Below are 15559 nucleotides of genomic sequence, written 5' to 3'. Positions count from 1 at the left end.
GTTTATTGAGCATTTTCTGAATACGTTTCTAACATGCCATACTGCTTTTTTTTTACTTCATCAGCAGGGAACATTAAGAATCATAACAACTGGCACGACAGGACAAAGGCTACATTCACACTAGCCTTGTTAGCAAGCGGCAGACAGGCGTTTGGGAAGCGTTTTTACCGTTTCCCAAACACCTTGGAAAATTCTGCACATTGCAGCACATGGTGCTGTTCAAACGGGAGCGTTAGCTTCGCGCTGCATCACGGCAAAACGGACGCCTCTGGTCGAGTCAGGAGGAGTGAAAGCCTCCTATTCAAGTCTATGGTGCCGCTCTGCAAACACCCGGCCGACGTGTGCGGTTGTGGGGTGTTTGTGGAGCGTTAACACCATTCAAACTTCATTATAGGCGTTTGTGGGGTGTTTTTAACGCTTGACAGATGCCTAGCAACTGCCGCTAAACCGCGCATGCGGCGTTTGCGGAACGTTAAAAACGCTCTGTAAACGCCGGACCAACGCTTGTCAAATGCTATAAGGGCGTTTGGCAAGAGTTGGAAAAACAGTCAAGTGTGAAGGAACCCTTACTTTGACAAATCTCATCCAGGACTAGGAGCCATCTTTAAAAAACTAATTGCTGTTTTTGTTATGTGGGTTCTGTTAAGTATTTTATTGACTTCTAGTTCAATACAAATGGCAATATCTTCATTTAAGACAGACAAGGTCCTGAGGAAGTGGTGATTTCTGTGAAGTGTGTAGACCTGTACCATAATTATCTATAATGCCTGCAAATTATGTTTTAAAATCATTTCTTGTATATGTATGACATTTTAGGGACAATGGGTGACCTGATATGTTCAAAAAAAGACAACTTGTTTTTAATACTATTTCAATGTACTTCCCCCCCCCCCCCCCCCCCCCGGATTTATGTTTAAAGTCCCATTATCCTTTCTTTTAGAATTGTGGCTTATATGTTCTATCAGACCTTCATGTGATGCTAAAAATTGGATCACTGTAAATACAAGGAAAATGCTGCTCTAAAATATCTGCTTGTTCAGTTAGAAAAATTATATATATTCAAGACTGCCAGCTATAGGTCTGGCATAGTAGTCCAATAAAGTACCTTGGGTGGTGTGTAAAAGCTCAGAAACGGTATGCAGGAAACAATAGAAGATATTGTGAATTTGAGCTACTGTATACAAGTAAATCTTGAGGTGACAGGTTCATTTTACCAGAAACTTGTGTACCAGCTATGAAGCTTTCTTTGTACAATTACCATAAATGTGTCTAAATTGTGAATGGCAATGTATCCAAAGGCTATCTTATTTCAAGCACGTTTTTGTCCTGGGCACTCGGTCCATTTGGCTAAAGAACACAAGCATTCCTTTAGCCATTGTTGTTAGTCTTCAATATTTCTCCTGCTATGAAGCCTTTTCATGTCGCGGAATGTACATGAACAATTTCAAACAGGATATCTAAGAGTCAAAGCAGAGCCGTGCTCCAAAATGTGCCAATAACGAAGAGATTAAAAATTGTCGCCTCTGAAGCACTGATCTAGTACTAGACAGACCCTTACAATATATTGCAGAGAATTAGCCTCTAAGCTTGCAAGTTTATCTTATGGCTTAACATGCATTAGGGAGCATGCAAATTTATCCCCAAACAACCTTCAAGTGACAGTAATAAATTGGTAACTCAGTCATCATCTAAAACCAAAACATGTCTGCATCTGTTTAATATAACTGATTTCATATCTAGGTGAAATAAGCTCTTGGGATTCTTAAACACCATTCCCACGACTATAAACGGTCAATTGCATGTGCTGTGGTCACTGCAAGGTGAATAATTCTGGGTTTGCATGCTCTTTTATTTAAATTTACTGCCTTTAACGAAATTCATGTTACTTACAGTGTTTAAGTCCTAATAAGATGTAAACGTTTCTGGTATTGTTTAATGATCTTTAGTGATGTTGGATGTTTTAAGTTTGAGTGAAAACCAATGGAAGCATCTTGGTTTATACCCTGTTTGTTTCAAACTAGGGTTAAGAGAAGTATAAGATCTGTTTTTGTTTTTTTTTTTCCCCAAATCATACTTACCTAAGTGGATGCAGCATCAGACAGATGCTGCATCTGTCCCCTGCCGTCTTTAAGTGTGAGAATTCAGTGATCACACAATCACTGAGCGCTGAGTTCTCATCACCGCTGTGAGCAAAGAGCGGTGACCGTCAGTCACCACTCTCTGCTCTGCCCCCCCTCACTCACTGGAGTGCTGGGCTGTGGAGGGGGGTGGGGAGCAGCTGGCACATGCTCTCAGCAGATTGCTGACAGGCTGAGCCAGGTGCTGTTCTACACTCTGGGGTGGATCCCGACTTTTAAAGTCTGGATCTTTCCCCAGCCTGGACCAGCTGAGCGACATCAGCCGGCTGTCAGCTGAAAATGGGTCACAGAATTGCAGAACGCACTGCACTCCTGTGACCCACAGAAGAAGTGCAGCCAAATGAGCTTTGGCTGTACTTCTCCTTTTAAGCCTTATCTATGAAAATTCACTCATAATTGTTAAGTATCCTAAAGCACAAATCCTAAAAGCATAAGACATTTTTTAAATTACACAGTTTAAATTAAATGGTTTTTGTGTCCTGGCTTCTACATTTTCTTCAGTTTAGTTTTTAGAAAAATAGGAAGAGTGTGTATGTATATGTGGTGTTATTCTCACTGGCTTAAAAAAAAAGTAAGCATTGGTGAGTGGAAGAACTTAATGGGATTGTACACAACTCGCTCTGATCAATCTCTGCGCAAAACAATGCAGATTTTTACGTGGAAGTCTATTTTAGATGAAAAACACACTCTATATATATATATATATATATATATATATATATATATATATATATATAATTATTAAGGTAACATTTAATTATTTAAAATCTACCTTTTTCCTAGGGTTGCCAGTCTTAAAGCATGTGTTGACTCCACGAGTGAAGGCAACTCATGTAACAATTGACACTATGCATGACTACCTGGATGCTGTTTATGATGTCACTGTTGCATATGAAGCAACTACAACGCAGAGTGGACAACGGAAAGAAGCACCATCAATGACAGGTGAGACTATTTACTGTTGCTCATATGAGAAATGTTGCATTAGTTTAGATACTAGCTTTTACCTTGCCATTATTGATATACAGAAGTTATCTATGTAAGACCTTAAAGTGAACCTTTGCTCAAAAACAGATTTGCTATGATATGGGTAAGGCAGTAATGGGGAGAAGATTGCAGTCAGAGTACAGGTAATACTGGTGACTAGAGCTTTGTCTTTTTTTGGCCACATCATCCACACTTCAGGTGCTTTAAGAAGTTTTGTATAGTATCTTAAGTGTTATAATATACATGGGTATCATATGATTGCTATGATCATAGCTGGTGATGCAAGTCTAGAGCATTGTTTACAAGTGTAAATATTGCTTCTCAAAGCCTGAAGACACGTTTGCAGGAGGTGACACATTGCACTCATGATCTACTGATTACGATGCAATGCTTTCCAGGCTCCTGCAGAAAAAAACAACCAATGCACTTTTTTTCCTACAAATATGTGCATTTATTATGTTTTGTGCCTTTAACCACTTGCCCTCTGGCAGATTTATCCCCATTTGTGACCAGGCCATTTTTTACTATATGGCGCTGCATTACTTTAACTGACAATTGTGCGGTCATGCAATGCTGTACATGAAATTTGTCATTTTTTCCCCCCCCACAAATAGAGCATTCTTTTGGTGGTATTTGATGACCTCTGTTTTTTTGCGCTATAAACAAAAATACTCAATTTTGAAGAAATTAGTAACTTATAGCGGGACTTTGATATTGCGGTGGAAAGTCTGACACTAACTGACACTTTGTAGGAACCAGTGACACTAATACAATGATCAGTGCTAAAAATATACACTGTCACTGTATTAATGACACTGGCTGGGAAGGGGTTAAATATCTAGGGCGATCAAAGTGGTAACCTTTGCCTAACCAGTGTTTTTCTGTACACAGTGTGGTGATTTTACTAAGCAATGTGCTGGATTTTATTCCTTGCTTGGCAGGGAAAGAAAATACAGCAGATCTCCACTGACAGGACACAGCTCTGCCTTGTTTACATAGGCAGAGCCGTGTACTGTCACTCTCCTCGCCGGTCAACGGGTGTCGGTACTCATCCATTGGCTGGCACCCGTTGATCGGCTTCTGCTGTGGCTAATTGTGATTTTTGCACAGACCGGCCGCCCTGTAGCAGTACATCTGCTATAGGGAGGTTGGCAAGTGGTTTTAAACCAAAGTTCTCAAGTGTGAGAGAAAAGTTTAAATAGAACATAAAATCAATATTTGAACTAATTTCGGTTTGTGACACATAAAATAAAGCTGCACAAATTAAACTGTCAAATGACCAGTAAAAGCTATAACAATTTTACATTAAAAAAAAAAAAACTTGTATCAACAGAACATTCTGGTACTGTAAACTTGTTTAGGACATATTATTTTATAGAATTATAACTATAGCGCACACATTTTTAAAAATACAAAGTGGTACTTTTTCACACATTGGGCATCTGGCTGTGTGGTATATTCCACATTGGAACACTCATGGACTGTACACTCATATAGACTTCCACTTCCACAATTGTTTGCAAAAATACCTACACACTTACACTTTGACATGCCACACACAACCAAAAAAAAGTAATCCCTATTCACAGGATGTGTCCATTCTCTCTGCCCTGCTTCTGGTACACCCCCCATCATGTCTTTCATTAAGGTGTTACTGTATACTCAGGGTGTCTGTCGTCCACTGTAGCTGTCAAAAAAGCTTGCTGTATCAGTGTTTGTAAACAACACTGCTGTAGACCCCCATTATATAAGGATACAATGTTACATATTGTTTAATTTGTATCTTTCTGTTCATTCATCTGCAGATCAAAGGGATGAACTTAGATCTGTAAATTATGTCAGTTAAAGCAGCCTGACAAGTTAAACAGAGAAGCATTTTAGTAAAATAAAAATCCTTTTTTTTCTTTTTTAACTCTTCGTTCACGCTATTCAACCCTTAGTCGTCTTCTCTCTTCAAATAACATATCCACACCTAGTAACTTTTTATTTTTTTAGTCTTGCTCTAATGTATTTTATTTTATTATTGGGACAGATGGACCTTTAAAATGGTTAGAAAGTTATTTTTTTTTACAGTGCATTCATAAAGTATTCAGACCCCCATTCACTTTTTTCTATTTTGCTATGTTGCAGCCTGATACAAGAGTTGTTTACATTCATTTTTTTTTCTCATTCGTCCACAAAGTGAAAACAGAATTTTGAAAATTTATGAAAAAGGAAAAATGGAAATATCACATTGGCTTAAGTATTCAGACCCTTTGCAACAACCCTTGGTATTTAGCTCCGGTGCCTTCCATTTCTTTTGATCATTGCTGAGATGTTTCTACACCTTGATTGGAGTCCACCTGTGGTAAATTAAATTGATAGAACATGATTTGGAAAGGCACACATCTCTCTGTAAAAATAAAATCCATAGTAACATTGTACTACTTTGGGGAAGTGATCAGTATTATTTTTTTTTACACAATTTGCTAACAGCAAGCATTTACCTGAATGACATCGATTCATTCAGGGGGTTTTTTTTGTTTTGTTTTTTTTTGTGCTTAGCTGTGATTTGGCCACAGCTAATCGCATGACATGTGCATGTGATTAGCTGTGACCATTCACAGCAAGACACTAGTATACAATGGATGGCATGAATGAAGCCATCCATTGTATACAACTGTCATGAACTGCTGTGATTGGTCACAGCAGGTCACATGGTACCGACAACGGGGGCCGATACTCAGATCTGTCATCGGCTGTGTCCGAGGTATGCGGCCGGTGACTGATCGCGCCGCTGCGCGGTTCTGCAGGAGCGCAATCTGCCCATGTACGGGAGGACGCCATATGGCGTCCACCCGGAACGCTGATGACATTTGCTGGCCGCCATTCGGCGGGCGGCAAATGGTTAACTGACAGCAGTGGCAGTCAAAGGCTCCTGCTGCCTCAGCAAGGCCAGTGAGAGCATCAAGAGCCGGCTGGATCAAGTGAGGGTTTGGGGGTGATACTTAATACCTAATGCATTAGGGTAAAAAAATGTTAAGGTTTAGTGCCACTATAATTTGGTTGCAGTTTTTTTTTTTTTTTTTGGGGGGGGGGGGAGGGTCCAAGTGAGGTAACAGAGGTGTTAGGTTCAAGGTAAAATTGCACTTTATTTCTTTAGGAGCATCTTCTCCTTTTTAGACATTGCACTGTAATGTATGCTGCAATAAATAGCACTGTGTGCGCAAATCATTAGACAAGTTGGAGGCAGGTTTGCATGCACAGAAATTAGCATGATGTCACTGCTTTAAAACCATAACCTGAACTCAAGGTGTGAAAGTAGAATAAGGACATTTGTGATTGAAGTTTGATGGTTTAAAAATATATTTTAAGTTTGCAAGAGAGGTGGGAAGAGTCAAGGACTTTTTGCCTTTCCTAAAGATCTGTAGTTTTTGTCAGTTAATTCACATTTTTCATCATTACGTGGGACTTGCACTTTTATTTTTTGATGAGATTTAAATTTTTCTTGGACTTCATCTTTTACTCTTATTACCTGCATACGGTTCTATGACGGTTTAGATTAGGCCCCTGGATCTTCTGCAGCACTGATTTATAGCAGTACATGAAAATTCCTATTTTTGTTCTATAGCATAAGCTTTTTTTACAGAAAATGTCTGCTTCATAAAATCGGTTGTAAAACCTTTGCTGAAATTGTATAAATAGGGCTTCTTCTAAATAAGATGCATCACCGTTTGTTTCAGTGCCAAGAAAATTTCTAGCATTAATGTCACAGCAAGACATTAATTTTCTTGTGAATTATTAGCTCTATTAAACTGCCATATAAAAATATTGTCTAACTGTAGTCAGATTCTTTTTCTGTCCAACAAAATTACTGGATGAATGTTTCTTTGCCAATTTGTCTAGTTATTGGAGTTTAGGCTTGGGTTTATTGATGTGTTGAAAAGTATTTGATATTTTGAAAAATGTTATATGTAAGAAAGGTCTGTGATTTGTTTTGTTTTTTTTTTTTGCCTCATAAAGTGCCCAAATAAAAAAGCATCTGAATACTTGTATTTAATATCTAAATGCTTACATCTTTTGAACATGTCTGTGCAAATGTTGGCCAGTTTCTGATGAACCGAAGAGAAGTTGCTTAATGGGTGGCCTTTTCAGCCCCCTCCCTCCCAACATCCTTTGAAAAATGTAAGGAGCAAGGTGGAAATTTGTCAGCCGTACAGTTGCTGCATCCAATCAGTTGCAATCACTGTTCAGGTATTCTGACAGCCAGTGACATCTGTGCTGTAAAGTGTGGATAGAGGCATCTGTTAGAATTTTGCTGAACAAAAACAAATCTATTCATTTGTGGCTAGCTTTAGTCAAAAAGACAAATTGCCTGTTTCCCCTGATTGGTCTCAGATTACTCTTTGATCTTTCTTGCAGAACTGGGAAATATTTGATTTGTTAAATCATGGTCCCAAGTTATTGCAACCAGTTCCTTTTGCATTTGCAGTTTTCTTTTGCCCAAAAACTATTACCACCTCTGATTAATTATTTAGAGTACTTGTTAAAGTGTTATTAAACCCACAACAGTAAAACCAGTCTGTATATGCAGTAAACCATGCTTGATATACCCACTGTGGAACCGAAGGGGTTAATCCTCCCCATTGTGTAAAAATGCTGTTTTGATCCTGATTTCTCTGATCCTCCCCTTCTTCCAGTGCACCTCTCTTATCTCCTGATAAGAAATATCATGTGGAGACAGACTGCATTTCAGTTTGGTGGGTATGTTTTTTCTTGGGAGAGTGCATGTGATCAGCACAGGGCCAATCAGAACTGTCCAAACAGAGGTCAGGGGTTCTTCATCCTCCTACAGCAGAAAAAAACTACTCCAAGCTTTAACCAGTGCTCTGCTGGACACTGATAGAAGTCACAAGACTGCTCTAACTGCTGATGAGAAAAGGTATTTGCAGTTTATATTTACTAAAATTGCATTTCCATGTAGTATGTACAGAGGGAGACCAGATAGAGTGAATGCCGGGTCCTGGGTTTAGTAACACTTTAAGTTGATAAACACGTGACTTGTGCTGAGCAACACCATTTCAACTTCATACTGCACACGCTTGTTTGCTCTGGATAAATGTATAAGGAATTTATTTAGACACACAAGCGATTATATTTTTTTATGCATCCCTTAACAAGGCTTTGGCTCTTGCTGCTGTCAGTCACAACCAGTGAGCCATTGAGTAGAGAGAGGAGGCAGGGCCGCGGCTCTGTTTGTGAATGGACACATGAAACAGCAGCTTGGGTGCCCCCATAGCAAGCTGCTTGCTGTGGGGGCACCTGACAGGAAGGAACACCTAGGAGCGCCGGCGGAGGATCCGGGCTGCTCTGTGCAAAACCACTGCACACAGCAGGTAAGTATAGACATGTTTTGTTTTTTGTATTTATTTTTAATTAAAGCCTTTACAGTCGCTTTAAGTTTAGCATTTAGAGGCAGAAAAAAAATTACCTAAATGCTAGTACAGTACGCTCAAAATTTGCATTTTTTTCTGTCAAGAGCACTGGTGTTTTTTAAGCTAGTGTTCATGGACCCTTATAGTGACACACACAACATTTTCTTGCACAGACATAAGGTCACCGTAAAATAATGCCCTATGCTACTATTTAATTTTTCCATATTTGACAGACCTGTGCACAAATATTGTGATTCCATGCACAGAGCTGCACTATTTCTTCTCCCAGTTTGTTATGGTTAGTTCTAATCGTTAAGTTCAGCTTCTCTATGGCATTTCTTTGTTCCTGTTTTGTAAACAAAAACATCTTTAGCTATAAAACTTCCTGTGTTCAGTATTTATTGTGTAGCATTTTCCAAAACACGCTGCTGCTCCTGGCTTTGCCTTGTAAACTGTGGGAAAAGACACATTGATAATCCTCAGCTTCCTTATTTTTGCACTGCTTCCCAGTAAATCACATTTTGCTTCTTTGATTTTAGATTTTTTTTGCCAGCAATTGTAAGTGTTATTTTGGTATTTGTGAAACTTTGGAGATACCTGAATCACTTATGACTATACTGTATTAGAATCTTACGCAGATTGAGCAAAAAAAAATCTGACAGATCCCTCCATCCACATTTTACAGTGTGGACGGACGGATCTCCTGTTGCAGCTATTGTATTCTCACAGTGACTGTCAGGAACCCAGAACAGCAACTTGCATCTGATTGGACACATCTGCTGTTTGGCTGATGATTTTCTGCCCATGTCCTTTGACTTTTTTAATCAGGAAACAAGCCAAAATGTGCACAATGTATAGCCAACATTAGTAGTCTTCACTATAAGACAAACCAATACATAGCATGTCCACCTGTTTACTTTGAGTATGTGTTGAGCTTAATTTATAGAATTCTTCTTCACGTACAGAATAGAACATCTAAGGACTGCTGCAATCCCAAGACCAAGAATTGAATCCATTGCAGCAGTCCTTAGATGTGTTGGCTGCATTTGTTTTCCTCTTTTTAGTCTTTTTTTTTTTTTTTTCCCTGGTGATCTTGTCAGGTACATATTTCCTGTCCAATGGTTGCTCACTATATGTAGGAGCATCATTGTCACCCTAGGCTGTGTGCTCTGTATCTAGACTACAAAACCCTTCCTCTCCTCCTCCCCATAGTATAGGGGAAAGGTGTTCTGTAGTTCACATGTGAGGTGGGCAAAGATAACACTGTTCGCACAGTGATTTAGAAGCCCACTGAAATTCTTGCTGAATCAACTGGTATTTTTTTCCTTTATTAAAGAGATATAATAAAAGATTTTCAGTGGTATAGTTGACAGACCAAAAGGGAGCAAATAAGGGAAGTTAATTGCGAGAGTTTACATACACTTTAAAGTAAACACTGCCATTCCTGGCCGTCTTTTGAAAATACTACTTGCCTAGCAGAGTTTGGCATCATAGCACAGAATTTGTACAAACGTGCAGCAAATAGAAATTAGAGAGAAGTCTGAATTTCTTATCTCTACAGTGCTGACCTGCTGCATTTTCACGTAGCACACCACAGCGTTGTGGTGTGAACAGGGCACATAGAACACAAATAATTACTATGTGCTCTCTAGTGTTGATTCTCCATTGATCTGTGCAGATTAATGCATCTCAAAGCAAATGGTGAACACGAGCCCTAATGCAAAGTAAATACATGCAGGGATAACTCAGTAGTTAAAGCTCTCTCGTTAAGTGGCTTATAAGTATCCATCACTTAAATACAGAAGAACAGAACACATAGTCCTCACCGCATCTGTACATACAGCTGGTAAAAATAGATGAATGTTTTAAAGGGCTGCTATAGAAGATCAAATGCTGCACACCAAAGGTGGTACAGTGCAAGAGTAGAGAAGACCTCTATGATTAATCCCTATAGGAGGGTGAAATGCATCAGAGGAGCCTGTCCTGGGTGGATACTGGCCAAGCTGCTTCTCTACTCTTGCTCCGGACTGCCTTTGGTATTCAGTGTGCCACCTTCTATAGTAGACGTTTAATGCAGAACTGGGACAAGCTTTCTTTGGATGCCAGCACCCAACAGCCGGGAAGTCAACGGCTGATCTTAAACCGGTTGCTTGGTGCAGCACCTTATAAGCATTCATTAGAGTCCCAGTGAATTTTTTAAAGGTTTTCCCCACGTAAAGTACAATACCACTGTGATGAACCAGATTCATCCCTACTGTCGTATGCCCCACACACACACACTATGGTTTTTTTTTTTTTTTTCTTTCGTTCAGCCCAACAGGATAAAGGAAAACAAACCGGACATACTGCTGTACTAACAACACTATGCGATTGTGTTGTGACAAGGAGATTTCCCCCCTCCCCCACCAGAACACACCAGTCAGCGGTGTCAGCCATTGGCTGAGAGCGCTGATTGGAAGTCGATTGGCAGACCTTTTTCAGTCACGTCCCTTCTACAGAAGCCGGATAAATGTCTGGCTTCTCTTGGACTGGCTGCCGTACACATGGGCTGAATGTGGGGCCAGTTTCTGTTGAACCGGCCGATACCGCCCAATATTCAGCCTGTGTGTACAGGGCTTTGAGCCAATATGTGTTAGTGCCATATAAGTCATCACAGGAAAACAGGCAGAGGAGGAGAGCCAGCCACTAGGACACCATGTTATAAACGCAGACACTGCTGGGAAGCAGGAACAGGATGAGGTTGGTCAGTAGCACATTGATGCTGTTCTTGTTCTGTAACAGACAAAGGTACTCCGCTGTAGGACACCACCTGGATTCTGCAGGATGCCGGGATTTTGTTCTTATCCTGGAACAGTCCCGTGGAATCCAAGACCATTGGGAGGTATGCAGAGACATCAACGATCTGTTCATAGTCAACTGCTGTACAACTTAGTAATCACATCTAGTACACAACTTTTGACTAGCTAATATGAGGTTTTGAAATATACAGTCATAATCTGTTGGATAACCCCTATGGAATAGTCAACGTTTTTCTCTGTTTTGTACAGAATTTCCTGCCTTTTTATTACATGTTCTGAAACAATATAAAGCCCTTTCTGTACCTTCAGCTTTCTCAGGATTAATAATTAATGTGAGACTGTAGTGTTTTATGTGAACAAGGGAGAGGCCACAAAAAAAAGGGGGTAAGAGCCAATCTGGAAGTCCTAATCACCAAAACAAGTTTATTAATTTACAAAAAAAATAAACTCAAACATTTCTTGATTTATTTTCTTTGAGTTTTTCCTTTTAAGAGGTGATGATGATGGAGGAGACTCATGTAAGTACCAGAGTCACTGATTTGGCTGCTGGAAATTTATGTGCTGTGTGCTGCTGGAGTGAAGTTGGGCTCTCTTTGCATTGATTGCTTAATACCTTAGGGAGATATATTTATGTAAAAATTACATCCCTGGATCTGCGACACATCTCCAGTGCCTTGTAAGAAAACCCAGCTGTATTTTATTTAAATACCAACCATTTCCACTGATTGCTTTTCTTTCTGTATGTAACAATATGGTGCATCCATCTGACATTGGTCTCAGAGAACAGTAATATTGCTTTTTGAAGCAGAACTTCACTCTATGAACATTTACTATTTTTAATCCTTATGCTGCTAGTATTAGTAAATAGATAGGAAAGTATATCGTATTTACTTGTTTTAAACATTTATTATTTGTATATACATCTTCTACAATGATTTTTACTGCCTTGTCGTATGCTTCAACTAGGAGGATAAACTGACTTTCTCTGCAGTTACAGACTGTAGAAGGAATACAGTGAAGTTATCTCCCTAGTCTGCTGACTGGACAATGAAAAAGCAACAGCAGATTGATGAAATAATCTGCTTATGCTTTTTGCTGTCCTCCATGATATGTTCCTGGTCGGCATATTTGCCTTCTGAACACCCGATTGGCTTTTAGCCTTGCCACTCCCTCTCCTATTCAGAGTTCTGTAATAGAGAAGATTGCAACTGACATATACAAAGTCATATCCAAGTACTTACACTGGCTGCCCTTACATATAAATAAAGATTTAGTAAAAGCATAGTCTACCTTTTTGCAAACCTTTATAAATGTGCCCACATTATTGAACAAAACGTGCATTTTATAAAATGTTTGCATTATGGAACATTGCAACAATGCTGTGCATCGTTGGTGCAATGCACATTCTTCTACAGACTCTTGCCTCAGGTCCGTACAGAGGTATGGACCACCTGTTATGGGGCTGGAGGAAGTAAATGGTGGATCACAATTGTGGTGATGTCACCATACATGTGCTACATTGAAATCTGTGAGTCCCTCTGGTGACAAATGGGACTCGTAGTCTTTCCATTCACAGATAGTGGTAAATAACATATTTGTGTGGGAATTCGCAGCGCGTTCCCGTGCAACCTTGTGTGAACCAGCACTTATTTACTAAACGCTTAAAAACATCTGATAGTTTACATTAGAGAACTGGCAGGTTGCCAAAATTCTGTTCTCGTAGAAAAAGCTAAAATTTCTTTGCCTGTGTTGTGAATTCTGAAAATACATTTCTCATTTGTGTGTGTGTATTTATATACATACACTGTAAATGGCAATGCATTGAAGATTCTGTAGGATTTTGCAGCAATGTTGAAAAGTATAGACAGTATTTTTTCTGTTATGGCATTTAAATTGTTTATGATTGCAAGCATAGTAGGATTAAATATATCAGCGTAATGTAAAGAAATGATTCAGAACATCTCATTTTCAAGTAGAGATGATAACATATGTATGAGAAAAGTGTAAATATGCTTTATCTCTTGTGATAAGATTTTTTTTTTTCTGTCCCATAATAGTTTACTTAAACTAAGGATAAACAGTGTCTTGTAGCCCTGTCTAGTACATTTGCCATTGAATGTGCAAAACATTGATTACAGCACATAAGCAGATGTTGATTTTTGAAGATGAAGCCAAGTATTGTAAATTGTCTTTCTACCAAGACATTATTTTTTCAATTTGTACTGAAGTTAAACCTCTTTCTTTTTTTTTCTTTTTTTTATTAAACCGTGTTTTCTAAACAAATGAATCATATGTATTTCTTGTTTAACACATAGCAATCTGTTCACCCAGCACATTGCTGTCTATTCCACACACGCTCACTCTATAACGTTTTAAGCCTTGTACATTCTGACAACAACTTTAGAGCTCATACCTACCAGAAGTGACTGGAGACACATTAGCTATAGCAGTAGTTCACATTCAATTAATGAAAGACGAGTTTTTTGGCTACTTTGAAAGACTCGAGTCTTACCATTTCTATTTTCAATTGTGTAGATTTTCTATGCAAGGAATGCCCAAGAATTCATATAGTTGTGGAGCGTATCAGTGTGAAGGATATACCCAAGGAGCAAACATTTATGAGAAGGTGGCTACATGAGCGGTTTGAACTCAAAGACAGGTACGTGTGTAGAGACTCGTAGACCACTTCATTCATGAATTGCTTATTATACTAGGTTACTATATATTAGTACTAGCCATTGGAGTTGACCACTAATATGTCTTATTTTCCACCCTTCTAGGTAGAAAAAATCTTTCATTTTAAAATGGAAAATTTAGTATTTTTACCCTTTGTTTTGACCGGATCTGCAAAACAGGGGAATTGCAACTGCAATTTTGTACTAAAAATATATTACTTTTATTTGGAACGTTGCAGAAAAAACTAAATTAGTTGTACATCAGTGACCTGTGTTTCATTAGTTTTGTTTATCATGAAATAAGACTCCACTATCCTGACTATCCGGTTTAGTGAAGTGCCAAAACAGAAAAAAAAAATAAAGGTAATACATATCTTTGCTGCAGACATCAGTTCTAGGTGCACTCTCCAGTGATTAGTCACACAACCTTTTACATGCTCGAGTTTGGGTTTTATGATCTTTTTAGCTGAAAAAGAGGATCAGAGGCCACACAAGGCTATCTCTGTCACCAATGGCTTGTTTATGTTGTGGCTTGTTCAATAGCTTTCAAACTGCTTGCCTTTCCTGTACAAGCTGGTGATTTTTTTTCTTGGGAGAGTACATGTGATCAGCACAGGGTTATTCAGCACTGTCCAGACATAGGTTAGGGGTTCTACATCCTCATAGAGCAGAAAGAAAACTCCTACTACAATCTTTAACCAGTGCTCACCTGGACACTGGTAAAAGTCTCAGGACTGTTCTAACTGCTGATGATAAAAGATATATAGCAGTTTATATTTACTAAAATAATTGCACTTCCATGTTCTGTGTATTGTGGGAGACCAGATATAGTGAATGCAGGGTCCTGGGTTTCATAACACTTTAAAAACACCAACAATGGTAACTCCTATTTTTTATCCTGATAAGATTCCCTTTACATCTCCTCATCTCCTGTAGCTGAGCAGTCTCTTGGAGAGCACAGAGCAGAGTTGTGTGTTTTTTGTTTTTTTTTTGTTTTATTTTAAAATTGTTGTTCTTGTCATGTGTTGAAAAATTAAGTCAGGACTTCAAAAACTCTGGCTGCTGACTTTTAATAGGAGACTCGCCTGTCCCAGGATCCAGCGCTGTCCTCACCTGGCCAGTTTCTTCACCAGGCTTTGGGCCCTGCCATACTAACTGTGGGCAGCCAGCTGTGACTGCTTGTGACTTTACAGCCGGCTGCCCACTGCGCATGTGTAAGCTGCACGTTGCTACTTGAATGGTCCTGCAGTCTTCAGGGACCTGTGACATGTCTCAGAAGCTTGCGGAGGGAAGAAAAGGGACTGAACTTCCACTTGGATCAATGAGGTGATCCAGCCAGAAGTGGGGAATCGGGTACCTGTCAAAACCAAATTGAATGGGGTGGGGGGGAGCAGAACTTCCCCTTCTGGGTGAAATTCTGCTTTAAATAAAAAGACTTTTTGGGTCTGCATTTGTGTTTTCTTGAGTAGAATGGTGAAATTATGGGGGGGGGGGTCACATTACAGTAGGCTTTCTTTTAAGGAAATAAAATTGATGTGTTCTATAGC

The 15559-nt window shown here is 39.2% G+C and overlaps 1 protein-coding gene across 1 annotated transcript in view; it reads left to right on the top strand.

The window, feature by feature from the left end:
* AGPAT5 (1-acylglycerol-3-phosphate O-acyltransferase 5) overlaps nucleotides 1-15559 on the top strand; it is a 97752-nt gene that overhangs the window by 78918 nt on the left and 3275 nt on the right. Inside the window, exons 6-7 of the mRNA XM_089679516.1 lie at nucleotides 2922-3083; nucleotides 13873-13996. Coding sequence (XP_089535642.1) covers nucleotides 2922-3083; nucleotides 13873-13996 — 286 coding nt within the window. The remainder of the gene's footprint in view (nucleotides 1-2921; nucleotides 3084-13872; nucleotides 13997-15559) is intronic.

This window comes from Staurois parvus, unplaced genomic scaffold (assembly GCF_062004578.1).
Source record: "Staurois parvus isolate SC_StPar_1 unplaced genomic scaffold, SC_StPar_1.0 ptg000226l, whole genome shotgun sequence".
Classification (NCBI taxonomy): Eukaryota; Metazoa; Chordata; class Amphibia; order Anura; family Ranidae; genus Staurois; species Staurois parvus.
This window is presented reverse-complemented; position numbering and strand designations above follow the sequence as displayed.